This window comes from Protopterus annectens, chromosome 9.part0 (genome assembly GCF_019279795.1).
Source record: "Protopterus annectens isolate FY-2018-M chromosome 9.part0, PAN1.0, whole genome shotgun sequence".
NCBI classification, from domain to species: Eukaryota; Metazoa; Chordata; order Ceratodontiformes; family Protopteridae; genus Protopterus; species Protopterus annectens.
This window is the reverse complement of record NC_056743.1, coordinates 480,557,358-480,584,046: the sequence shown is the minus strand read 5'-3', so window position 1 is coordinate 480,584,046 and position 26,689 is coordinate 480,557,358. Positions and strand designations below refer to the sequence as shown.

Genomic DNA, 26,689 nt, shown 5'->3' with positions numbered 1-26,689 from the left:
GGAAACTGTGTCACTAATCTACCATTGAATTGCTAGAAAAGTGTTGATGAACATTAACAGTTTCTGTCTACACAATAACTGAAACTTGCTTTCCAGTTTAACTGCTTTACATTCAAAACAGTACCTCCCTGCTTCAGGTTACTTTTCAAGAAAATTATGTTACAGGTCTGATACCCAGCTCATGCATTAGAGGAGCATCAATGGACAAAGATGTTGTTTTATGTGAAGTAATGAAAACAGTTTCCCCATGTAATAAGTACTTGCTAAGAGGGAATGGTATTAAATTGAAACAATTGTGCATTTGCACTAAGGTGCAGTGCACTGCCAAAGTGGAATGTACTAACTAAAAAGGACAAAATAATTCTTCCTCCCATTTTTACATGATTACACATAGTGACTGCATGTGGGTGTAAGGGCAGGATAGCAAAGTCTTAACAAGTACTTCTGCAGTTCACCTACAGTGCAAACCAGCATTCTGCACTGACAAATACTTATTACTGTAATTCAGACTGCACTTTATTTCAGTTTTATAATTCTCAGATTAAAATTTCTTAACATTCACAAAAGAAGACTTAAAACAGTAGCTATACAATACCAGGAACTTAATTTATTACCACATCTAACTGTCTGTATGACACTGTGCGGTGTAACTTTTAGATACTAATGCATACAGTATAATTATACAGCAAATAAGGATATAGTAAATTGTATTGGGAACTCACCATGAGTGCATTCACAATTACAGTACTGACACTTGTGATTCCTGCATGCAGAAGCCCGGCAGCCAGTCCAGCTTCCAGAGTCCTTCTGCTGCCAACAGACTCTATCCAGCATGGCTGTCAGGACATCACTGTTACAAAGGGACATTGGCTGGCACCATCTTTGCTTCTTTCTTGCCTCAAGCAAGGTGCTGGGGAATAAACTATCCACAGGGAGAAAGAAATGAAAAAGATGACCCCAAAACTGAGTCTCCAGGATGCTGCTTAGCCATGACATGTGGAGGTGTCCTATCACAGAGGGAAGGTGAAAACTGACTGACTTGGATTTTGCTGAGTCATCTCTGTTCCCTATAAGTAATAAGGTCCTGAGGAAATTCTGAGGCTTCCCCACTCTGGTCCACTTGACATTTTTTCTTGAAACAACTCTTCTTGTCCATTTATAATTTGCCCTTGTCCTCCTTGGGGCAAGCTTTTACTGGGTAATTTTTAACATATCTAGGTGCATGAGAATTAAACAGATTCTTAATTGCACATTTTTCCTTTCCCTACAGTTTCTTAAACATCTTTGCTGCAGAGGGTTCAAAGAGAAGCTTCTCGATCAAGGGGAATGAAAGGAATCTGCTTCTGCATGCTCTAAAAAAGCCAAAATCCTCAGCCAGAAAGGTATCCTAGCCAACTACCCATAGTAGTTGCCCTGTATATATGTTCACTATATCATAGCTAAGACTGAAGCAAGCTAACTGGGATTTATTTTTGCTTGGGCACCTCTGTCATAGGTTGAGAACTGTACTCCACCCTGTAGGCTGCTCGATATTTCAAGCCAATTTCTGGCAACCTCTTCATGTACAAATAGCATAGAGATGCTGCACTCCTCTGTGCAGATGACAATTTACGGCTAGTCAAACACAGACCATCTGGGGTACAGTTACAGCTTCATTCCTCTGTGCCACACTGCTGTACTCCTCTTCAGAGAAATATGGTCATAAGAGACCTGGGTATGTATGAAGGAATCTATCTCATTCAGCCATCATGCTTCTACCACAGTCAGGAAAGCCTTCTATTTGGTCTACTTAATTTCCAAGGGAATATCATCAAGCTCCACAGAATTCATTATCAGACCCATTATTCAATACGATGCTCCACTTTGTATGTACAACTCCAGGCATACTGCTCAACTGAAAAGCCCACAATGATTTTTAACACAAAAAAATGAAAGGCTTTACATCTTTTACTTAGCTTGATAACACAATTATCATTAGTACTGCTTACTGGCTGTGTCAAGGTGACCTTTGCCTTGCTTTTTGACCTATTAAAGACCTAATCCTACTTGACCTCCTATTTCTTCAGAAAACTAGTGGTTTTTGAACAAGACTCTGTGGAGGGATAGATTCTTAAACTAGATGTACTCCTAGACTTTGGAATAACTTACTACTACAGGTCAAGCAAATTACTACTTTGTCGACCTTTAAGGCTAGTACTGATGACCGGATGGAGAGGCACAAATTTACATCAAGGTTATCGTGAAAAGCCCTGCTCAACTTGGAACGTGAGAACTACTGTGAAGTGTGGCAATAACTTTTTTAAGTGTCTACTTAATACTGTATATGGCGAATAGGCATCTAGTTCCTTGTATCACTTGTCAAGTACTGTTCCTACGTTTTCCTAAACCTTAAGTCAGGTCTGTCACTTTGAATGTCTGGAATTTGTGATCAGTTGCAGGTGGCATAGTGTCATCTGCTTTTAACTCTGATATCCTGGTAATGTAAGGTCTGCAAACAGTACATTAAACTTACTGCCACACCTCTCAACCTCTTAGAGTAAGAAATCTGGACAAAGCCATAAATAATGGGGGACGGACGGACACAAAAGCCCAAAAATAGGGACAATTTTTAAATATTGATCTTGCAGACTGAGAAAGATGACAGAACAATAGGTTTTGCTTTAGCGTGAATTTTCTGAAGACTATGAAGTCTGAATTTCAAATGTATGTCATTATTTTCTGACTTCAATCCTCATAGATTTGCCAATGATTTGCCAGAAAACAACAATTTTATAAGAGACAAACAAAAAATATGAGGCAAAAATTGGGACATTCTGCAAAAATCTGTACAGTTGAGAGGTATGCTACTACACATACTACCTAAATTCACACAGTGAGTCAATTCTTTTGTTTGTGTCTTTCGGCTTTTTCCGGTTAGGGGTCGCCACAGCGGAACTCCGGTCCGCTAATGATTGGTAGTGGATATTTACGTACCGGGTTACCAGCCCTGACGCACAACCTTTAACGAAAGCACGCCCCATTCACGTATGCCTCCACACAGAAGACGCTCTAGCTGTGAATCGAACGGGACAATGTCTTGCTATGAGGCGACAATGCTACCGCAGCACCATCACCGCAGTCAATTCTGATAACCTTTAAATTCTTAATCTTTGAATATGGAGCACTTGCTTTAAAAGCTCAATGTCACTTGACAAAAGAACTGAAATTAGGCATATCTTTGGAAACATTGTTGGTTTAGGCTAATGTTCCACTGGCATGTAGAGTGCAAGCTTGTGCTTTAACAATCTTCTGCTGGACCTGTATAGTATAAGAACTACTATCAGCATAGACATATACAATAATACAAAACATAGTAACCATTTTTTCCTGCTTTATCCCTGCAATGTCAAATGAAAAATGCTTTAAAGATTACCTTTGACGTAACACGTTACAAAATAAATATAGTCCATAACTACAATGAACAGATTTGCTGGGTCAAGCAAAATACTTCCCAAAATTAATTTATAATTACCAAGTATGTGTTGTTGGATATGTCTGGATGAAAAATGTAAGACAATTCTACATAGTTAAAAATGCTGGCAAGTTATGAGTTTGTCCTTGTATGCCCTACATTATAAATTGCATACATTTTCCATGATCAAATCCCCAAAAGTACTGTTAAAAACTCCACTGTGGTTTTGGTTAGTTCTGATTAAAACAATGACATCATCTATTCCTCCCTTTCCCCTCTGTTAAAATGAAGCACATTTCAACAGCATAAAGAGCTTCTAGCAGCTAAGAGAACTGCAAAAAATGCTTGAAATGCAAGTTTTTTTTTAGGGTTTATGTAACATACATGCAAGGACAATAGCTCCCTCAAATGAAACTGACGGTACTGCAGACGCTTAACTTTTATAATGTATTTTGCAACAAACTACATCAGACTACATTTACTATTAGTTAAAAAAAAAGTTTGGCACTGTATTACCAAGACATGCAAGAGACTTGTCTCCAAAGCAAGTAATTTTGATGAATCAAGCGCTGTTAAGAAAAGGCTACAAAGCTAAATACAGTTTTAACAAGCAACATCAAAAGAGTGAAAAACTTGGTAAAACTACCTGATCTATGCTTAGCATTTCTTCTTACTGTAATGTTCAGCCTTCAGCCTTGTATTTTCTTATCTACAAAGAAGGCTTTCAAAAGGAAATCGCCATCTTTCACCTTACCTGCATGTCGCACCTAGCTATCTTTCAGCTGTACGAAAATGACACAGTTTTATTCACAGAGGTGTTTGTCACTAAATGTATGACAGCTCAGTTTTATTTTTTAAAATGTAGGGCATAAAAACTGTGACACTGACTTGATGGCACAAAATTTGGAAATGCACATGTGACTGCAGTAATCAAATCTGTTTAGGGTATCAAAACAATGAGCTAAAGAAGGAAAGTTCAAAAGTTCCAAAATGGCTTTCATCCTTGGAGATGTGTTAGCTGGGCAGAGAAAAAAAAACAGGACCCCTCAAAGAGGCCGTAAACATTGGGGCACTACACAGCAGCATGCATCTGGGTAGGCACAGGCATTATTTCCTGCTCCCCTCTAAAATACAGGGAGAAACACATTTGTGTTCCTAATGAATGACAACAGGAATTTTGATATCTCTGTTTAGTCTATAAATACAATGACTGCTTGTTGGTCAACACCATGCTAATCATCAGCCATGGCTTGAGGGAGGTAAACCTGTGTATCTGCAAAGGGAAGTGGAGAAACAGAAGTCAACATCACAGGCAGCAAAGGGTACCAATAGGGTATAAGTTGAAGGATCAGATGCAGGCCCAGCTAAGCATATGAGCTGTGGGAGGATATAACTTCAATATACAGAACTTTACAGTAAACCTGTAAAAAAAGCAGCAAAATTGCAAGTCATTACAAAAGCATGAATTGTATCTGTGCCAGTGTTTCTTATGTAATACATTTAACAGCTTCCCATACTGAACACTTACTTACTGTCAACTTCTCTGTAATTTCCACTGTAAATTTATTCACTATCAATCCAACATATACTACACAATGACATTCACGTTTTGTTTACATGCTTCTGAATTCCACCTTAGTTCTTTCATAATAGCATCACTGTTTGCCATATTGTACTTCCCAGGCAAGCCTGAAAATGGTCCACATGGATTAATGTTTTACTCCAGTTAATAAATTAAAACAAAATAAAAATCATTATCACATAAACTGGCATGGATTATTATCAAGTAACCATCTCAGAAGATTATGAGTGTGTCTTCAATAATAATCAGGTTGTGTGTTTCAGCCATGGATGTCAAGAAATTACAACTCAAGACCAAAACTCTAGCAGTGAATTGTGGACTGCATGTCAAGAACACATAATACAAGGTAATGATTGCAGACTCAATCATAATTTTGTACTGCATGTAGCTTAAATGTTCCATGTACTACCAGTTAAAGAAAAAAAAGTAAAAAAAATGCAGGAGTGCAAACTGTTTTATCGGCTTTCAAAGTCAGCTAAGCAATGTCAGACAGACAGCAGGCAGAAACAAAGTGCCTCTCTGTGGAACCTCTCTGTGGAGCTATCAACTTTAAACTTGGTTAGACACTTTGTTCAGTTTATAAGCATGACATAGTTCATAGGTTGGTACTAGGCTATCAGCCCTAGGGCCTATACAAGCCTAGCCATAACAATTCCCTGGCTATTTCTTCCCTGGACCCCTGTCTAGCAGGGCGACTGACGTGATCCCCGGGGTGAATTTCCTTTCTCCCATCCAATCGTCAAGGTTCCTTTTGAAGAGGACCAAAGAGGCACTCTGCTTGACATGTATGGGCAATCTATTCCAGAGTCTGGGGAGTCTCTGGGTCAGGAACCTATCCCTCCAGCATGTTTTGTTTATTTTGATGACAAGGTTTAGATCCCTGGAGCATGTGGCTCTGAGGGATTGGGATTTCTTTAAGTGTAGCATGTCCAACAGCTCTGGGTTTGACATGGCCTTGTATGTTAAGCAAAGATCGCCTCTGAGTAGATGATATGCGACAGAATATAGCTGGAGTTTTTTAAGGCGGTCAGCATAGGGCATCTGCTTTTGGCCTGTGATTCTTTTAGTGAGGTATTTCTGTGGCCTTTCCAGTTGTTGCAGATGTCTTGAGAGGTACATACCAAATGGGGCATTGTATTCTATAATGGGTCTAATGAGGGATGAGTACAGTGGGACAATGACCTCCTTTTTTCTGGATGAAAAGCCCTTAGTGATGAGGTGTGCCACATAGATGGATTTCCTGACTGCCGTGGCGATGTGGTTATCGAAGATGAGACCACTGTCCTCCTGTGTCCCTAAGTCTCTTATCAAACTTTCGGTGTTTAGTGTACTGCCACCTATATGGTAATTCACGGATACATGTTTTTTTCCCAAAGGGGATAACTATGCATTTCATATAGAACCAGACCATGCAAGAAAAGGTAATAAGAAGTCTCAAAAATACAAGTGAAGGAAAGTAGAGAACAAAATGTTGTCACAAATGGGCAAGATATTATGTCAAGAAAAAAAACAAGAAAACTAGATTTTGGAGAGTTAAAAGAGACAGCAGAGAGGAAATAAGAAAGAAGATAAGTAAAGTTATGCAAAGGTCTCACCATAACATTTGATTTTCACGGAATTGCATGCAGCACATTCAGACTATAAATTTGACCCACCACAAAAAAACACCACCCAGCATTAGATTTGCTGCTGCTCATCTCACAGAACTGAAAGATAGTACTACAAAATGGGCAGCATCACGCTGCTCCTCTCAGCACTGAACTGAGCGACAGTAATACAAAATAGGCAGCACTGCGCTATTACTCTCAGCAGTGAACTGTGTGACAGTACTACAAAATGGGCATCACAATACTCTTGGTACTGAACTGAGTGACAGTACTACAAAATGAGCATCACACTGCACCTCTCAGCACTTCATTGATTGACCGTACTACAAAATGGGCATTACACTGCTCCTCTCAGCACTGAAGTGAGTGACAGTACTACAAAATGGGCATCATGCTGCTCCTCTCAGCACTGAGTGACAATACTACAAAATGAGGCTCACGCTGCTCATCTCATCACTGAACTCAGTGACAGTACTACAAAATGGGCATCAAGCTGCTCCTCTCAGCAAGGAACAGAGTGACAGTACTGTAAAATGGGCCTCAAGCTGCTCCTTTTAGCACTGAACTCAGTGACAGTACCAAAAAACTGGCATCATGCTGCTCCTCTCAGCACTGAACTGAATTACAGTACTATAAAATGGACATCACGCTGCTCCTCTCAGTACTGAAGTGAGTGACACTAACACAAAATGGACATCATGCTGCTCCTCTCAGCACAGAACTGTCAGTACTAAAAAATGGGCATCAAGCTGCTTCTCTCAGCACTGAGCGACAGTACTACAAAATGGGTGTCATGCTGCTCCTGTCAGCACTGAGCAACAGTACAACAAAATGAGCATCATGCTGCTCCTCTCTTCACTGAATTGAGAGAAAGTACTACACAATGGGCATCATTCTACTCCTCTCAGCACTGAACTGAGTGACTACCACAAAATGTGCATCACAACGCTCATCTCAGCACTGAAGTGAGTGACAGTACTACACAATGGGCATTACACTGCTTCTCTAAACACTGAATTGAGAAACAGCACTACAAAATGGGTATCACACCCTTCCTCTCAGAACTGAACTGAGTGACAAAACTACAAAATGGGCATCACCTCCATGTGCTCTTCAGTTCTTTCCAATGCTCAAGTTCTCCATCCTTAGCTAAGTAGATCTTAACCCAGTACAACTGGAAATGTAACTGAGGGCTTGTATGATTACACAATACCCACCAAGCTAGCAGATTTCAAAAAGGCAAGTCATCCTTGAGGATCAGGTGTAATGGGGGTACCTCACACTCATTCAAGCCTATAGCACCTTTTTTGTACACTTCCAGTTTATACCCAAAGCTCCTTATGGCACCTAGAACTTTCTTGGGTCTGACTTTTTAACTACCAGTTTATAACAGGCAGAATTAGAAAGGGCAAGTATTTATTAATGAAATGACCCTTAGATTGACACAGCTGTAGAGTTGAATCCTCAGCAGAGTGTCCCAAGCCAAATCCTCCACCACCCTTCTCTGTGAAACCAGTGCTCTGTGTCCCTGGCTCCATGTAGCTGATACACACAGTCTCTGAGATTTGATTTTCACACACACACACATGCACACACAAACACACACATACCTGGGAAACAGTGGCACAGATTTACCAGCGATGCCCAGACTATACGGCAGTTATACCGCCACCACAGCACTCCAATGCCAGCCACTCTAAGGCTCTTACAAGGGTACCCAATTATACTGACTAAAATCAATACTAATATAAATGGTAGTGTTTGACCAATGCAGCAAAGCTTTTGAAGTGGCCACAATGTCACCAAATAAATACAAGTACTCTCAAAGATTAAAATATTCTCTAAAAGACCAACCACAATGAAAAGTTTAAATATATTTAATAGTAAATAATAAAAAAACATGAACATACTAAATATCTACTTACAATAAACACCGGAGTTTTAATCAAAGGAAATATTAAAAATAACACAGATGGATAGTTTCAAACAGATACAGAAAAACAGTACTTAACTAATCTCACTATATTTTCCTGACTGTTCTAAAGCATGACTATTCCCTGGTTACTTACTAAAGCAAGGCAAGATGAAGTGGGTGAGGGGTCCTTCTTTGACAGGTTTCACAAACACACTGACCTGAGACTTCTGTCTCATCTAGTATTAATCATTTTAGTGCTGGATTACAGAATGACATCACATATATCTGGTCCCACACTACCCCCTTTTACTAGAAACTGAACCAGAATCTAGCACATATCTGTTACCATACATACAGATAGAGTTTTGCTGAGATGTGATATAGCATCAGGAAGCTATAAAACCATTTCAAAACTTTCACCCTTCCAGGGTAGCAATTAGTTCACCCCCAAAGACAATACAGTTGGATTCCTAGTCCTGGTTTTCAAGGATATTTCGTCTCTGGCTACAATCAGAATTGCAAGACACAATTTTTATGGCCTAAACCAGGTAATTTAACTTCAGACTATTTTTCAAAGTTAGCTGGACTAAGATTAACCTCTCCTCTTCCAGTATTCTGTGTTACAATATTCCTTTCAACAGTTACCATACAGTCTGACATACCGGTATATTTATTTTCTGTCCAGCAGGACATTTTTAACACAAGCAGCTTTACAAATACATTTTCAAAACAAGCATCTGTAAAAATCAGCTTGATATACAAATGACAATTCTTTAAACCTATGCTGGCATGTGTTACACATCCACTACCTACTTCTCTTAGCATAGCTGGCAATACCTCATCATCACATCATCACAATATTATGCTTTTTAAGTTGATTTTTCAGAAATGCTCTGGAATGCAAGGATGTGTGCAGGCTGTAAAAGGTGCAACATTACGACATTATGGGTATTAATGGGATTACAAATGTTCTCTTGCAGCAAATTCACATTTTACCTTAGCCTCAGACACCTTGTAAGTACATCCAAACATGTTTTTTCCACAAGAAATCATACAAAATATTATAATGCCTTGTGAATGTGTAGATGAAAGACCACCTTACTGCAGTACAAATATCTTTAAATTAAAAGTTTCAAAAGAAGGTCTGTGCAAGAACAAAAGCATTGTAGAAGTGAACCTAAAACATTATGAATAGGTAAGCACTTACCGCTATACCTATAGGATCACTTTTTCCAGACATCTAAAAGTAATGCTTTTTCACCAAATTCGCACTCATAGTGTGGACATTTTATGTACCCATCTCTCGCTCTCTCTCTCTGCTTTCAACAAGAGATAAGCTGAATTACTGCAGCCTCTCTACTTTAATTTCTAGGATGCAAACTAGTATTTGATTTACATTTGAAAATAAAGCAATCAAAGGGATGTTTTTTTTTTTAACTACTCTAATCTCGGAAGAAAATAAGGACAAGTTCACTGCATGAAACTTATAATATATATCTGCAAAAGTTACAGCAACAAAACTGTTAAAGGGAATTGGGTTTCTGACTGATGGGATGAATTGGAAGACCCCTCTAACAAATCATTTGATTGGCTCAGATAAGCCAGAAAAGATTATCCCATCCCAACTGAAAATTAAACATGGCAGCCAAATGCACCCCAATGGAAATAACATAACTTGAATCATACAAATATTTTAAATAAATCACCATTTGTTGGTAAAAGGGAGAAAAAGGTGAACAATTGTTAGCTGCCATCCAAAAACATAACTGCTTCCAGCTGGCTAGGTTTCAAGTGTGGGTGTTTTTTAGCTCCTTCCAGAACAACTACATTTTCTGTACTCTCCACAAATATTTTACAGACAACAGCTGAATAATTTGAAAGACATGAAAATGGGATGATTTTAGATGTGGATGAAGAATATCACCCTTGTTTGTGAATATCATCCTTGTTTGTAGTTAACAGGCTATTTATCTGCTCAGCATCTGAGTATATCTATGTCAGAGACTGTAAAATGGATAACATCGTTGTTCAGGCACTACTACCCTTTTCTTCAACTTTAGCAAAACATTTTGTAATACTTATAATAGGGAAACCATGGACAAACTAACCCATTACGACAGAGTGCATCTTTTAAGCAATTTTAGTCATCAAGAATTAGGAAGCAAAATTGCTGGAGCCTGAAATGAATAAGAAGGCAGAGATCTCAGAAAAAAATCCCCTTCCCTGATGGAAAATATACTGCAATGCCAGAAACTTTAGTTTGCATTACACCACTAGTTGCAATGTGTGAGTTGCTTGTATAATGTTTATATATATATATATATATATATATATATATATATATATATATATATATATATATATATACATAAACACACTAGGATCCCCGAAATGTGTTTTCACCAATATAAATATGCTCCTTTTGCACTCAGTTCCAAATTTTTAATGGCTGCAAAAGACTTGTGACTGAAATCTTTAGGAAAATGGATGGAAGTGATATAATCATACAAAATATTAAGTAGCTTTCCCCTATGCTATGTCCAGGAATGACAGAAACTACCTCACTAAACCAGGCCCTTATTATTGCAAGCAAGGTAAAGACAGACCAGCAAAAGTGTCAATTAAAAAAAAAACAAAAAAAACGGAAGAACACATACAGTTTAAAAGGGCATCCTGGCCCAGTATTCTTCCTGTGCCTCTGATGCCTTCATTGCCTCCCATATGAAGTGCTCCCTCATTCAATCAATAGCACCTCCAAATGAGATTTCCTTGATGGAAGATGCAGAGAAAATGAGATTTCCTTGATGGACGATGCAGAGAAAATAGTGTTGTCTGAGTCTTTGTCATAGCTTAAGGGAATGACATCTAGGAAGGATAGTTCAAATTGTCCCATGCACTGTCAGAGAAGCCTCTCTCTACCTCTTTTTCTTACCAAAAGGGACTCATGATGCAGATAGATATAACTTAGCTACTAGTTTTCTACTTTTTTCAAAAACTTTTGTACCAAAGTGAGCCACTGTTCAGAGAGAGCCCAGCGATGGAATACAGGGAAGGACCCACCTGGAATCTGGGATTCAGACACCTGTAGGCAGCTTACACCTTGTGACTTGTGTTTAACCTTTTGGGTTCCTTTAGAAGGAATGCTTGCCTTGTACGACCAGGCCTTTGCGAGGACTGCTGGAATGGCACCTCACAGTCATTAACATCCTCCTTAAGAACAGAAGGTAGCTTCAAGATGGGATTAATGGACTTTTACCTTATGGCCAGTGGCACCCTCCTTAAAGAAGATAGTACTTTTTTCTAATCCTGATACTTCCTGCCTACCACCTAGCCCTACCCTCCCAGATCTCAATTCAGCCTTTCATTTCCTGGAAGTGACAGCCCTATAGACCATTTATTTCTTTGTGGTGAGATGCAACCAAACTTGGAGTGGGAACCAGCATATTCATATGTCAGAGATTGAGTCCCCTAACCCCTCCGTATGGTGGCTTGCAAGCTTTACAACTGCTGCCCACAGATGGCACACTGGTGCCACCAACTATGCCAACATCCTTCTAAGTGTCAAACTGCTGAAGGTTAGGCTCTCCAGACTCCTTGCTGTGGGTGATACACCCACACTACTCAGGTGTCACCAATGCACTGATGTAGGTGGCCATGCCTAAATGGCATAGATTCAGCTGGTTCCTGGAAATTATTTGCTGCAGTTTCTAAAATTTTACACCAACAGCAGAAAGGGCCATTTCTACTCTCTCCATATTCTGCAGATATGCTTTAACATTTAAGGCAAAAAAAAAGACCCATGAAAAGAGCCACAAGAAAAGGTCACCCTGGTGCTCCTTGTGAAATCTATTATTCAAAGCAGCAACCTGCACCATCACCTGAGCTGTAGGCAAGTCTCATGGTAAAGATGCCTGCCCCTCAGCAGACACAGATGAAGCCTTGCTTACAGCCCAAACAACTAGAGACACAGTATCAGTTTGGGGCCTAAGAAGCCATGTAGGAGAGAATGGAGTGAGAAAGGGCTATTTTTCACATCTTTTGGTGGAAAGAGTGATAGCAATGGTCACTGGTTGCATTTGCAACTACATGCTTGCTGGGTGCCAGTAAATCAGTAATGCAACCTGTTGCTCATCCAGTCAGGATAAAACAGACGAATAGCTGTGGGTTTGGTTCAAGCAGCTTTATTAAACACAAACACATCAGGACTGAGGCTTAGTAACTTAAACTTAAATAAACTTATAAACAGACTGATTACTACACTCATACATGTTAAACTCTGGCTGTTCTCTCAAAATGGCACTGCTGCCTGCATGTGCTCACTATTTATATGCACTTGCCTACACTTGGAAATACTTCCTAAAGTTACAACACACTCTGTTATACACAACCCTGAGCAGGTAAGGTGAGACTGGTACTACTACTAAACCAGTGATTGTGACCTTTATACTCTCTACTGGTGAGGAAACAAAGTTGTAAGTACGGGTATAGTAGGCACTCACTCAGCCCTAAAGGGTGGGGAGCCGGGCACAAACAGCAAACATTGTTTTCTTTTGCAGATGGATGAAGCAGTCATGAAACAAAATGGAGTCAATTAGAGTCCTGTCCTGAAAGAGAGACAACCCTGACCTAAGGGGCACAACCAAACCTCAGGTCATTAGGACAAGAGCACTCCGCAGACCTCTAACACATGGATGGAAGCTGCAGACAGCGGCATATATTCCTCTGTGGCTGCCTAGATGACATCCCACTTCAGGAACTGCTCTAACCCCATTGGTGGATATGTGGGTAAGAAGTAGGTGGGGAACATGCCACGCATACCTCATGGGAGTGAGACTGATGAAAGACAAGTAGGGAGGGGGAAAGCAATGACACAAAAGTCTCATGGTGAGATTGGCTACTGAAGACACAGCACCCATCTGTGACTTCAGATTATACTTAAGTAGTACGTCCAAAGTAACTCTTCCAGCAAAAGTTAATCTAGTCTGCTAGCTCCTGCTGGAATCATAACATATGAGAAAGCCACTGTATCAGCCTCATTAAAAAAAGTGCAGGACACAAACATGTTTCTACAGATCTGTCCATGATACTTGAGTCTTTATCCAGGGGAAGGACCAAAGCATTCTGCCAGATCAGAGCCCTTTAAACAGCAGCCACAGCCACAAAGATATCAGGTTTGTGAGCCTCACTCCAACAGATTCCTTTCTTGGGAGGTTGGAGGATCTCATCTGGTTTCATTGAGACAGGAACCACAACAGTGATCACCCACACAATGCTCATCACCAGTTGCACCCATCTAGCCTTTGGAATGGATCATGAATTAGGAAAGGCTGGGGTAGGGGGATTTGGAAAGGCTGGTGCAGTATTTCCCAGAGAAAGACTAAGGTCCACGGCCCATCCTATTTGGGTTTCTTCATCCGAACTACCTCCCTAACTGTGGGGTCATTAGGTGGGAATTAATGCCCACTTTGTCTTTGATATCTGATGTAGGAACCTCTACTAAACCATGCATGTGATTCTTCCTACAAGTGTGTTTCCTAAACGTTCTCAGAAGTAACAGGTTCAAGGATTATAAAGAACAAGGAAATGGCTAAAACACCTCAGAAAGAACTTGTAGAATATTTCCAACCCCTCTCTGTTGTACTGCTCATAAAGGTAGACAGCTACAGATCCAACAATGAACATCAGTGGTTGAGGAAGACTTTGTCAGGGATACAGGTATTAAGGGCCGTGCATGCAGGAAAATCTACACTGATGATGAAGACATCATTGAGCTTGACTTCCGCTGCTGAACCTCTAGCATTAGGATTGATAAACTCATTGATTCCAGGTCCACCACTGATGGTCTTGATTTCCAAGAACCTAAAAGTAAATCTTGTCGAGATCTGTATGAAGTCTGACAAAAACCTGTGACATGCTCAATCTTTAAGGGCAACCCCCTGACCCCAAGGGCAAATAACCCATTGACAAATGACAGCATCGCTGTCAAGACTGTCAGCACAAATGGCAGTCTTGACAATAGAACTGCAGGTATTGAATGCTGTGGTCATAAGACTAAGACCACAGATGGTGTCAGCAAATAGATCATGTCAATATCAGTGGTTGGTTGGCTATCTCTGGCCTCTTCGGTTCAGCACTAAGATAGGGCTTGAGAGAAAATGGGGAAGATATTGCTGAAAGAGAAGGTACTGACATTGCACTTTTAACTACTCTGAACCTAGGGGAGGAAGAGGTCATCTGCTTTTTTTTTGCTAGACTGTAATGAATGCCTCCACAAACTTTGCTTAGTCAATCTAAAGTGGGGGAACTGAACAGGAACTAAGGAACCTCACTGACAGAGGTCTCAAAGGCTTCAGAAGGACTGGGCAAAGGGGGAAGCTACCCCAAGTGCAAGCTTTTAGGTGGTATAACTGGCAATATTGAAGGTGCTGATCAGTCCCTGGAGCATTAGTGGTAAAAAATTAAGCAGATGAGCTTGCTTAAATGACACGACAGCCAGTGTTTTTCAGGAACTGTTGCAAATGGGGGATATTGCCCAGGGCGCCAACTAACTTTGCTACTGCTCTGAAAGATCTCAATTCCTTAATCTTTGAAATTATGCCAGATAAAGAAGTAATATTTCAGTGTTGATCAGTTTAACAACAGACTTTTCAACTAAAGTTTTGCGTGCCAACTTAGAAACACCACCAACAGAAAATACTTCTTGCAATTTGTGAATTACTAATGTTTTTGAAAACTGTTAAAAGTGCAGCTTGAGGCCATTTTTATTTCTGATTTGGAGAGCAGCAAAATAATCCAGGACAGGAAAGTCCTTGTCAAAAAAATTATGGGTAAAAGGGAAGGGTTAACAGTAATGCCTAACAACATTAAAGGTTGCTGTTGATGAGGCTACAATACCACACTGTTGCACCTTCTGTAACCACATTTGACCTATGACATCAATTAAATGAGTCTGGAATTCATGTCTGAAGGACGTATTATCAGGGACACTGACTTTTCATTTTTTCTGGGAGAAACACTCATAAATCCCAAATTTGGACTGTGCAAGTATTAGAAAAATATGATTTGCACCGGATATGGCATTTTAAACCAGAGCACTCATTCACAACCCATGTTTCTTCTTATATATACTATTTATAATACTGTCAAGCTTGCTTAGTTACTGTTTTGTACCACAAATTATACTTTCATTTTGCATATTACATGCACTAGGAAAGTATTATGAAATCATCATAATGAACAGAAATTACATTTCAAAATTATGGCTATAATTCCCAAATTTCATCTCACGAAAATAGAATTTCATTTTTGAGAGCCTAAATAAGTACTCCTGGATATCAGCTAGCAAGTTGCCAGTACTACCAGAATATCACAATGCACTGCACAAAAATGTAATGGAAAAAAATTGTACATACACAGTAAAACTGGAACAATTTCAAACCAAAAAGTTTAAAATAAAGTGATGTGAATCATACCAATGTCATAAAACAAGAGGCTTTCCAATCTGTTATACCAGAAACAAAAATGTTTAAAAATCCTGCACTTTTAACACAAACAATGATGTCACTGCACCCTCACCTTTGTACTGGCAACTCCAATTTCCGGCCCTGCATTTATATGAACTCCACAGTCTGTTTCTCTGGAGATAGAGCTACCAACTGTGTTGGTGATGCCAACCGTTAATGCTCCCCTTTCTTTACAGTACCGCAGTGCCATTAGTGTATCAGCTGTCTCCCCTAAAAGGATACAAGACAGTTCTAAAGTTTTTCACACCATGCATCATTTTACTTAAAAGGCAATCAATATATTATCTAAAAAGGAATGATTACAATAAAAAAATACAGAAAAGGGAAGACTACAAAAGCCACTCTTTCCAACTAATTCAGTGAAACAATGTTTCAACTAAGCTGTTCCCTAAACAATAGAGTTCAAGCTTCCATTAAACGAAAATGACATCCTCATTGTTCAAACACCAAAAATGCACGTGCAAATAGGAATCAGGCTACTCTCCAAACTGTTTCTTTCTCTAGGTGTGTGTGTGTGTGTGTGTGTGTGTGTGTGTGTGTGTGTGTGTGTGTGTGTGTGTCTGCCTATCTGTATACCTTTAGGTGCAACACAAATATAGATTTGTCCTTCCATGCATCTCGGTACAGCACTATTGTCAGTAGCCTTTAACCTGAAAAAAGGTTAGCAAAACACAAACGTCATTCATCCTCAAATTTCGTCAACTCTCCCAAAAGAGACTTACTGATCTTTAGTATTATTTTCAATAACTCTCCATATTTAATATCAATTAATGAGAAAAACATGTTTCAGTTGCCCTACAGCAGCTGCTTTGAGGTTGTAAGCCTTGTTGCAGTTTTCTCTTCATTCTGTGTACAAAAAGAAAATGCTATAAAAGGGACAGTAAACTTCATTCGCCAGTAAACATATACAGAACTCAAAGACTAATTGTTAGACTACTCATCAATTCATTATGACAATTCCATCTTGGAAGGAATTAAGCAGGTAAGACAGTGGATGCTAATCCATAGTTTGCCCTATCAGTTTTGGTTTTAGATACATAAGTACCAGACACGTTGAAACATCTGCTAAATAACTGGATGAACAGACTGCCCAGGCACTCTCTCTGTAATATATAAAAAACAAAGGATCCAAATGCTGACAGCACAGTACATTCTTTCAAGCATGAGTACTACATTCTTAGAAATAATAAACAGCTGCAAATATGAAACCACTACGTAGTCAAAGCTGATCTAGTGAAAAACAAAGAAGGGAAAAATAATTAAAAGCAGATGTCTGTGCTGAAAACAAAAAAGATAAAGCTCTTAGTGTATTATTGAAGGCTATATGAAATACACTAAAAATACTCGTTTCTGAAAGCTGCAAATGGCCTTAAAGAGATGGACATCAGGAACAACAATATTGCAAAACATCATTCTGACAAAAATTATTTTTAAAATTCTATAAAAACATCACAACTTCTAGGATGCACTATACATAAATTGCATTTTCAAACAGCTGATAATATTCAAAGCAAGCATTTGTCTTATCTAGGAGCCTATATTCTGTCTTTCCAACTGTCCATTTTATTGTATTTACTGAGTTGTATAGTTATTAACTGTTAATAACATATACAGCTAGCTTTAGGAAATAAGTTATGCAGTGGTGCAGAAAAGAAAATGCAACAGTCCGTACTTAAGAAACAATAATGGTCATTACAAAGCACAGTATCTGATAACAGGAAATAGCTTATGCTTTTATAATGAATTGCTTATACTCTCATTGTCAAGATATGCACTTTTAAAGCAGGTATACTGCACATCCCTGCAATAACATTTCTAAGACTGAGCACATAGGACACAAGAAAAACAAAGACTCCGGGTACAAGGGAAAAAAATAACAGAAAACAGAGCAAGGCTACAGCATGCAATCTGGTGTACATTACCTGACTGACTGATGAAAAAGCAAACATCATCTCTAAAAACAGGAGTATTCCGATCCAAGAAGTCACTGGCCAATTCTATCATAACTGGCAGCTCAGTGAGTTCTTCCAACACTTGTCGAGTCTACAGGAAGAGAAGGAGAGAAACTGCTCTACTTACATGTTCCATAAATAGTGTGACATAAGACAGAACAGTATGCAATCAATAATACCTGCAACTATAGTCAAAAACATTTTTTGTGATAAATACAGAAATATAAACACATGATTGGCTTTAATGAAGTCTCAAAACATAAGAAACCATAACCAAAAGAGAAACCGGAAGCTTATAATCATCTTTACAAAACTTACTGAAGAAGGTAAAGAACATTCATCTCAACTCCCCCCATCACCCCAAACTGTGAATCCAGTGCAGAACTCAGTACCTGTCAATAAGCTGTTCAAATGAATGAAGATGTGGCTTTAGCTGCTTCAGCATGTACCATGCTACCCTAGTTAGGAAGTAAGATAATATATTGGAAACAAGCATTTTTAGCTCCACTTCCTAGTAGTAAAACTGCCTTCTACTTGTGTTAGTTTTCATCTTATAGTAACACGTCATCTACTGCACTGCATGAACAGGTGTAAAATTCATGGGCAGGCCACCAAACCCTTCGCTACCATCAATATGGCACTGTACTAGCATTCCCTATTTTCTCTGCCAGGCTTCATAGAGTAAGAAAGAGTACCAAGACTGGGCTCCCCCCACCACCACCACTTTACTATTTTATGCAATCGTTAATCCTGCCCCTACCCTTTACCTTACAAAAACCCTTTCTGTAATACTACCACTATTCACACAAATTTGGTTTCAATGTAGCAGTAGTGTTTTAGTTCACAATCATGAAAGAAACCTGTGCCCTTTTACAATTTTGTTTTTCGTTCACAGTTTTGGGTTTTCAGTTAGTTGGATTTTTGAAATGAAAACATTCATTATCTAATGCTCAATGCTTTTGCATTTTTATGAATCATCATACACGTGTGTGTGTGTGTGTGTGTGTGTGTGTGTGTGTGTGTGTGTGTGTGTGTATACATATACAGTTTTATACATATACAGCACCTTTCTCTCAACTAAATGAGAGGAGTACTGTGAACATTCCCTGAAATAAGACTGGAACCTTTTTCTACAGCAGTGTGAAACTGTTGTCATGGGTATTCACCATAATGCTTGCACTGTGAGCAGCAATAGCTACAGAAAAACTGCAATTGGGACTTAGCGTACAGGTGTTCGGACAACTCATGCTGCTAAATCCAGCCCACAGTCCCGTAATGCAATCCTCTAAAGAACATGCTGGTTCTGGACCAAACAAAACATAAGTGAGACACAGAAGAAAAGGAGAAGGGGAGTGGGATGCTTCTCGCAGCTAAAGCTTTAGTGAATATCAATAATTTCTGTATCTGACTTCATAGAGATTGGGCTGCAGCAACAGACAGGACAGTGTATCAAGCTCAGACATGGGCAGCTGTCCTAAAAGAACAGTCCCTTAGCAACCAAAGCCCTGAAAGAGGATAACAGCCTAGATGTGTCATCCAGCCTGTAATGCTTTGAAAAGGTATTCTGGGATGACCAAGAAGCAGCTGGGCATCCAAGCAACCATTAATGAACAATGGCCTAGCGATAGATAAGACAATGAAGTTTGAAAGTTACAAAAGACACACCTTCTTAAAAATTTTGTCTGTGCATCCTCTGATGTAGGGAATACAGAGATACTTGTTTTGTAGTACATTCACTATCGTGTACAGCCATACAGTGAAGACTATACTTTCACTGATTAAAGGATTAAGAGAAGAAATAATGCAAATAAACAAACTCATTTAAATTAGTCTCCATAAGCCACCTCAGGCATTAAGGAGGGATAAGTACATAGAGAAACTCTATTTTTGAAAGATCTGGAATACAGAGATCAGAGACCTAGGCTAGTGACTCAGAAATTCATCTGCCTAAGATAAATGCTACCAGAAACAATGTCTTCCAGAAGGAATATTTTACCTTTTCGAAAGCTGCAGGATTCAAGGGTGGAAAAGTAGGTTTCTCTATTGTGGAAACAGTATACTTATCTGGGGGTTAAATAAGAAGACCACAGAGAATGGTCTTATAAATGGGGTGAAGCTGACAGCTTTCAGTCTTAAGCTACACGGAGATCAAAAAAGAAGATAAAAGGACTCTGCCAGAGGAGTAGCTAAGGTAGTATAAAAAAATTGCAAAGAAACTGAAGGGCAATAGAAAGTAAGGAAAAGGGATATGCATCCACCGTAGAAGCACAAATGGGAGATCATTTCCATTTGTTCCTAAAATGTGAGTGGAAATCAGGAAGAGGAAATGATTAAAAAATATTCTAGATGAAAATTCTACTCATCTACCAATCACTGGAACTGTAGCAACCAAACCACCAACATAAGACAGTGGGAACCCAGATGGAGTCATACAGAGAGGTTAATCAAATGTTTGTGATACAGAACTCAAAATGGAGAATATAGCAGAAACTGCTGGAGCAAGTGAAACTAAATCTTTCTGAGCCAGTTACCATCTTTGTCTAGCTCTGAGAATATACTTCATTGTCAAAAGAAGCAAAGGAAATGCACACTGCAGACATCAGGTCCAAGTTTTTATCAACATATCTTTGCTTTTGCCATTGGGGGGGGTTAATGAAATCACTTATGAAGTGACCCAAACTCTTGATGATAAGACTGGCTGTTGTAGAACTTGGAAACCACCTGTGGACCATAAATGTGTGCCTGTTCAGTTGTCCCACTAAACAGTTAAATTAGTCTGGAAAGTGAGCCATAGACGAGAACTTGTTGGTCCTGAAGGTGTGAGCTTCACATTACTTTTGAAGTACACCACCACTGCCACTTTAACCATATCCATCAAAGCAGAATGAATTCATCTTTAAAAACAACATGCTAAACAATGCTAAAACAATAAACACTTTTAATAAAATTTAAGAATTTAACAAAACTTCATCAGAACAGATCTGTGTAGGAATTTTTTTGACAATTCCTTGATCTTTATGTGCAAGTATCTAGAAATTTTAAACAGTAACTCACGGTGGTGGTGCTGCGGTAGTGTTGTCGCCTCACAGTAAGGCGATGTCCGGTTCGATTCTCAGCTAGAGCGTCTTCTGTGTGGAGACAGCGTGAATGGGCGTACCTTCGTTGAAGGTTGTGCGGCAGGCCTGGCAAGCCGGTATGTAAAAATCAACTGCCAATCATTAGCGGACCGGAGTTCCACTGTGGCAACCCCTAACCGGGAAAAGCCGAAAGACACAAACAAACAAACATCCAGTTGTCTCTGGCAAGCAAAGTGAGAACACGACAAGGATTACCAGATGAAAGTTTATTTTTGATAATGCTACTTAGGCTGCTGTAGAGGTCTTAGATACCATGTCTTCTTTGGAATAAAATATGAAATACCTCCAAAACTCTCCATTCTATTGGATCTTCTGGACAAACCTTTCCTCAAGAAGCATCTTGTTTGTCACTGCCTTTTGTTGCAAACAGACATGCAAGCAATGCAGGATGAAGCAAAGGAATAGAATTTTATAAGACAGTCTATGGCCAGCATGTCCTTTACCAACATATCAGCAGTAATGTTGAACCTACCTAAAGTACATGGAGGGAGCATTCTTGGCTATCTCAGTCAGAGGAAAGTGATAAGGATGAGAATTCGGGATTTTAGCTATTCATCATGTGGCTTCACAAAGCCTTTATGAGAGTTCAGAGATCTCAGCCTCTAGGTCAACACCTCTGCTGGGATACACAGGAAGAAAAACACAGAGTCACAACAGAATCTTGGGGTTAGGACAGTGGGATGCAGTGAAACAAGCTCACATGCATCCTTCTGAAAAGCCCTACAGAGGACAAATGTTCATACCTGCAGTAGTAAAGGTTTGCCATTTTTCTTCATCAGCTTTAAAGACTGGCAAGTTTTTGTCCAGAAAAGCAGGATGTGTAGAAGGGGGACTCTAAAAAGGATGTTTTGACATCCTCAGCAAATGGTGTGGGAAGAAGCCATGAGTGTGAACACATGGAAATGCTTGTTCCTGCTAGCCTGATAGACCTATCCACTGTACTGTGTGACATTCAAACCCACTGTGGCAGCTGTGGAACTATGGATTTAAACTGTCTGTAATGTTTCTATAAAGATTCTCCTCTATGGAATTCAAAATTCATTCTAGGTCTTGCTGAAAGTACAACATTTATATTAAACACATTAATTTCCTCATGGATAACATGGAGGACACAAAAGACACTTTCCCAATCTATCCAGAACTTGTGATTAATAGTATGGCAGCTGAATATATGCAGTCCAAAAAGGAATTCCTCTTGAGGGCTAGTGTCCGGACAGTGACAACAGACTTGGAAGACTGACACAGAAAACACATCTCAAGCAGATGGAATATCTGGCCTGCCTTCACAGGAGCAAATATCATAGCATCAGGGTGCTTCCATGCATAGTTAAGTATATCCTAGAAGATGTCAACCATGACTAATCTACTGTCTCAAAGACCTTCTACTACCTTCTCTGGCATGATGAGATGAAACAGGCTGCACATCCACTTCTCCCCTACATAAATTTAGGATCTCACCAAACATGGGACCCACTAATAATGCTGAAGTTAGCCAGCAGTCCAGTGGAGACCAAAGATGCCTTGTTTTATGTAGCCTTTTTCTAGACTTTTAACTAAAGGTGAATTTGTTGAGGAGGTCTCATATACCCTTTCTAACTGGCCAGATTAGTGAAAATATGAAGGAGTAGTATATGGAGGATGAAGATGAAGCATTACAGAGGGCAGTGAAAACTTCAAATGGGAAGGAGACAGGACTGGCTGAGGTAAGGTAAAGCTCTGAGCTTGCTAGCTAGAGGCTGCTGTTGTTGATGTCTGTAGTTTACACAGAAGGGTCTACCTGCATTAACTCTGTTTCTCCAAAGTTCTTTGCCAGGGGAAATAGTAATAATGGGACTATGAGAAAAGCATAGACACCAGCAGAAAGTACAGTTGTGTACACTTACCATAAATGTAGACGTTCGAGTGTATTCACTGTTGCAGTCATTACATTTGGGTAATCTGCTGGCAGGTTGCCCTCAGTTTGCCTGAATTCCAAAGTCTTGGGTCCTGCGTCAGTTGCTGTCTCCTCTTCCATGACGTCAGGTTGTCAGGGGTATAAAACATGCAGCCGACGCCATTTTCTTTCGTTTTTCTTGCACCCGATGTCAGGTTCCCCCAAAAAGGTAGCAAAAAAAAAAAAAAAAAAAAAAAAATATATATATATATATATATATATATATATATATATATATATATATAGATATAGATATATAGATATATATATATAGATATATATATATATACATATATATATATATATATCTATATATATATATATATATATATATATGCAATATAAACTTTACCTTCATCTACAAGCAAATACACCACATAGGTTGTAGAAGATAGAGAAGGTAAGATAAACTCCAGAATGACGGGGATGGCGGGAGGGTAACTTGGACTGCAACAGTGAATACACTCGAACATCTACATTTATGGTAAGTGTACACAACTGTACTATGTTCTTCGTGTTTCACAGTTGCAGTCATTACATTTGGGTAGAATCCCAAAGCTATGGTTGGGAGGCTGGAGCTAAACAGCATTAGGTGCGGCTATAAGGCCCTGCAGAATTGCAGTGGCAAAGCCTGCCCTGGACTTAGAGTAGAGAGGCAAATGATAATGCTTTGTAAAGGTGTGAACAGAATTCCAAGTAGCAGCCTCTAGAATGTCTTTGGTTGGTACTCCTTTGAGAAAGGCTGTTGAAGTAGCTGCAGCTCTGGTGGAATGAGACCTAATGCCCTTGGGCACAGGTTTACCACGGTGTAAGTAGAAAAACGGATGCAGTGGCTTATCCACTTTGAAATTGTCTGCTTTGAAATAGCCTTTCCTTCTGATCCTGCAGCATATGTCACTAGTAATTGCTCAGTTTTTCTTAGAGATTTAGTCCTGCTCAAGTAGAATCTTAGCTGTCTGTGTACGTCCAAGGAATGCAGAATTCTCCCCCCCCTTGTTCTGCAGATTTGGATAAAAGGTTGGCAGATGAATTGTTCGGTTAAGAGCCACACTGGAAACCACCTTAGGCATAAAAGTAGGCTTTGTCCTCAGTGACACCCTGTCTGGGTAAAATATGATAAAAGGCTCTACAGCCATGAGGGCCTGTAGCTCTGAAACTCTTCTTGCTGAAGTAATTGCTAGTAGCAGAGCTGTTTTCCATGATAAGAACTTTATATCAGCGGTAGCAGCTGGTTCAAATGGAGGCAGGGTGAGCTTTTCCAACACATAATTGAGGTCCCATGCAGGTAATGGTGATCTTCTAGGAGGCCTTAATTTTTTGGCTCCTCTAAGATATTGCTTTAGTAAAGGATGAGAAAAGATTGGTGACTCTGTATTGTAATGAGCTGAAATGGCAGAGGCATGGATTTTAATTGATGAGAAAGATAGGCCTTTGTCAATCATCTCAGTTAAGTATTGTAATATCTGAGGAATATTTGGTTCTTCTGTATCAGTTCCTTGTGCTTGATTCCAAGCATAGAATCTCTTCCATTTGTCAGCATAAGATTTTCTACTACTAGGCCTTCTGGCTTCCAAAATGACACCCATCACAGCTTTACTGAGAGGTGTTGTTTGTATAACTACATGATCAGCCATGCTGTCAGGTACAGTGTCTGTAGTTGATTGTGCAGGATCTGATTGTTTTACTGGGAGAGTAGTTGAGGTCTTTGAGGTAAGGTCCAAGCTGGGTATTGAGACAAGTTCCTTAGGATTGGGTACCAGTACTGGCTGGGCCAGTCCGGGGCAATCAGTATCATCTTTGGTTTCTCTTGTCTGACTTTTAGGAGGACCTTGGGGAGAAGAGGCAGAGGAGGAAAGGCGTAAACTGATAGATTTTCAACTGAAGCATAGGGCATCCACTTTCCATGCTTGTCTGTGATAAGTCCTTGTGCAGAATTTTTTCAATTGATAATTTTGAGGAGAGGCAAACAGATCGATGTCTGGGCTCCCCCATTTCTCTGTTATCATGCTGAAGACTTGTGGATTTAGTTTCCACTCGTGAGGATCCACAAGGTTTCTGCTTAAATCGTCTGCCAGAGTATTTTGTTTTCCTGGTAGGAATTGAGCTTGAAGATGTATTTGTAGGTCAAAGCTTTGTCCCACAGTGCCATGGCTAATCTGCAAAGGGGGTATGAGTGTGTGCCCCCTTGCTTGTTTATATACCACATGACTGTGGTGTTGTCCATCTTTATCAGTAGTTGTCCTGGATGAAGTATGTCCTTGAAGGCTGTTAGGGCATTTTGAACAGCTAGCATCTCTTTCTGGTTGATATGTAGATGCATTTGTTTTGGGGTCCATATGCCCTGAATGCATTTTCCTGCCATGTGGGCCCCCCAGGCATAATCCGATGCATCTGTTGTTAAGGTTTGGCTGGCAGGGGGTAGAGTGAAGGCCTGTCCCATGTTTTGGTGACATGCCTTTGCCCACCATAGAAACTCCTGTTGTAGGCAGGGAATGACAGGAATCATTGCTTCCAAACTGTGAGAATGCTGACTCCATAAACTTTTTAGGTACCACTGAAGTTTCCTCATATGCAGTCTTGCATATGGAATCAGCAGGATGCAGGATGCCATGAAGCCCAGAGCCTACAGAATTTGTCTTGCAGATAATTGCGTTTTTGTTGCCATCAGTTTGAAGTAAGTAGTCAGTTGCCTTTGTTTGTCTTGCGTGAGGTAAGCCATCTGGGCAGTTGTATTCAAGCTTGCACCCAGGAATGTTATCTTTTGAGAGGGTACCAGTTGTGATTTTTTTTTCATTTATTGTGTGCCCTAGGCATGTTAGAAGCCTTTTCACAAATGCCAGGTGTCGAAGAAGAATGTCCTTGTTCTCTGCTTGAATGAGACAGTCGTCCAAGTAAGGATATCTTTGTATACTTCTTTGTCTGCAAAATGCAATTACTGGTGCCAGGCACTTTGTAAAGATCCTGGGCGCAGTAGATAAGCCAAAGGGCAGTGCAGAGAATTGGTAATGCATTAAGCCAGCCTTGAATCTGAGGTATCTTCTGCACAATTGTCTTATTGGGACATGCAGGTATGCCTCTTTTAGGTCTAATGTCACCAGCCAAACATTCATGCCCAGCACGGACAGAAGCTGCTGCAAAGTCAGCATTTTTAATTTTGGAATGTTCAGGTATGTGTTCAAAATCGATAAATCTAGTATTGGCCACCAGGCCTTGTCCTTTCTGGGTACCAAGAACAGTCTTGAGTAAACACCTTGTCCTTTTTCCTGTTCTGGTACTGGCTGAATGGCCCCCATATCCATGAGGGACGTAACCTGTTTCTGTGCCTCTGCCCATTGTTTTTTTGGCAGATCTGGCCATTGGCAGAGTGTGGAAATGGAATCTGTATCCCTGTGATACTATGTTTAGTACCCACTTGTCCTGGGTTATTAACTGCCAATTTTGAGCAAAAAGTGCTAATTGTCCCCCTATGGGTGCTGCCAAAAACTATGTGCTTGGTGTAGGCAGAGCAAGTCATTGGGATTGTTTTCTGTAGGTTTGGGCTTTATCTCCTCCAGATTTGGAGGTAGAAGCGCCCCATTGCTTTGACCTG

The 26,689-nt window shown here is 39.8% G+C and overlaps 1 protein-coding gene across 1 annotated transcript in view; it reads right to left on the bottom strand.

Annotated features, from left to right (window-relative positions):
- Positions 1-26,689, bottom strand: part of LOC122811285 (glutamine--fructose-6-phosphate aminotransferase [isomerizing] 1) — a 1,619,377-nt gene that overhangs the window by 452,686 nt on the left and 1,140,002 nt on the right. The window contains exons 13-14 of the mRNA XM_044083027.1: positions 18,001-18,121; positions 16,131-16,288 (exon numbers count right to left, since the gene is read on the bottom strand). Coding sequence (XP_043938962.1) covers positions 16,131-16,288; positions 18,001-18,121 — 279 coding nt within the window. The remainder of the gene's footprint in view (positions 1-16,130; positions 16,289-18,000; positions 18,122-26,689) is intronic.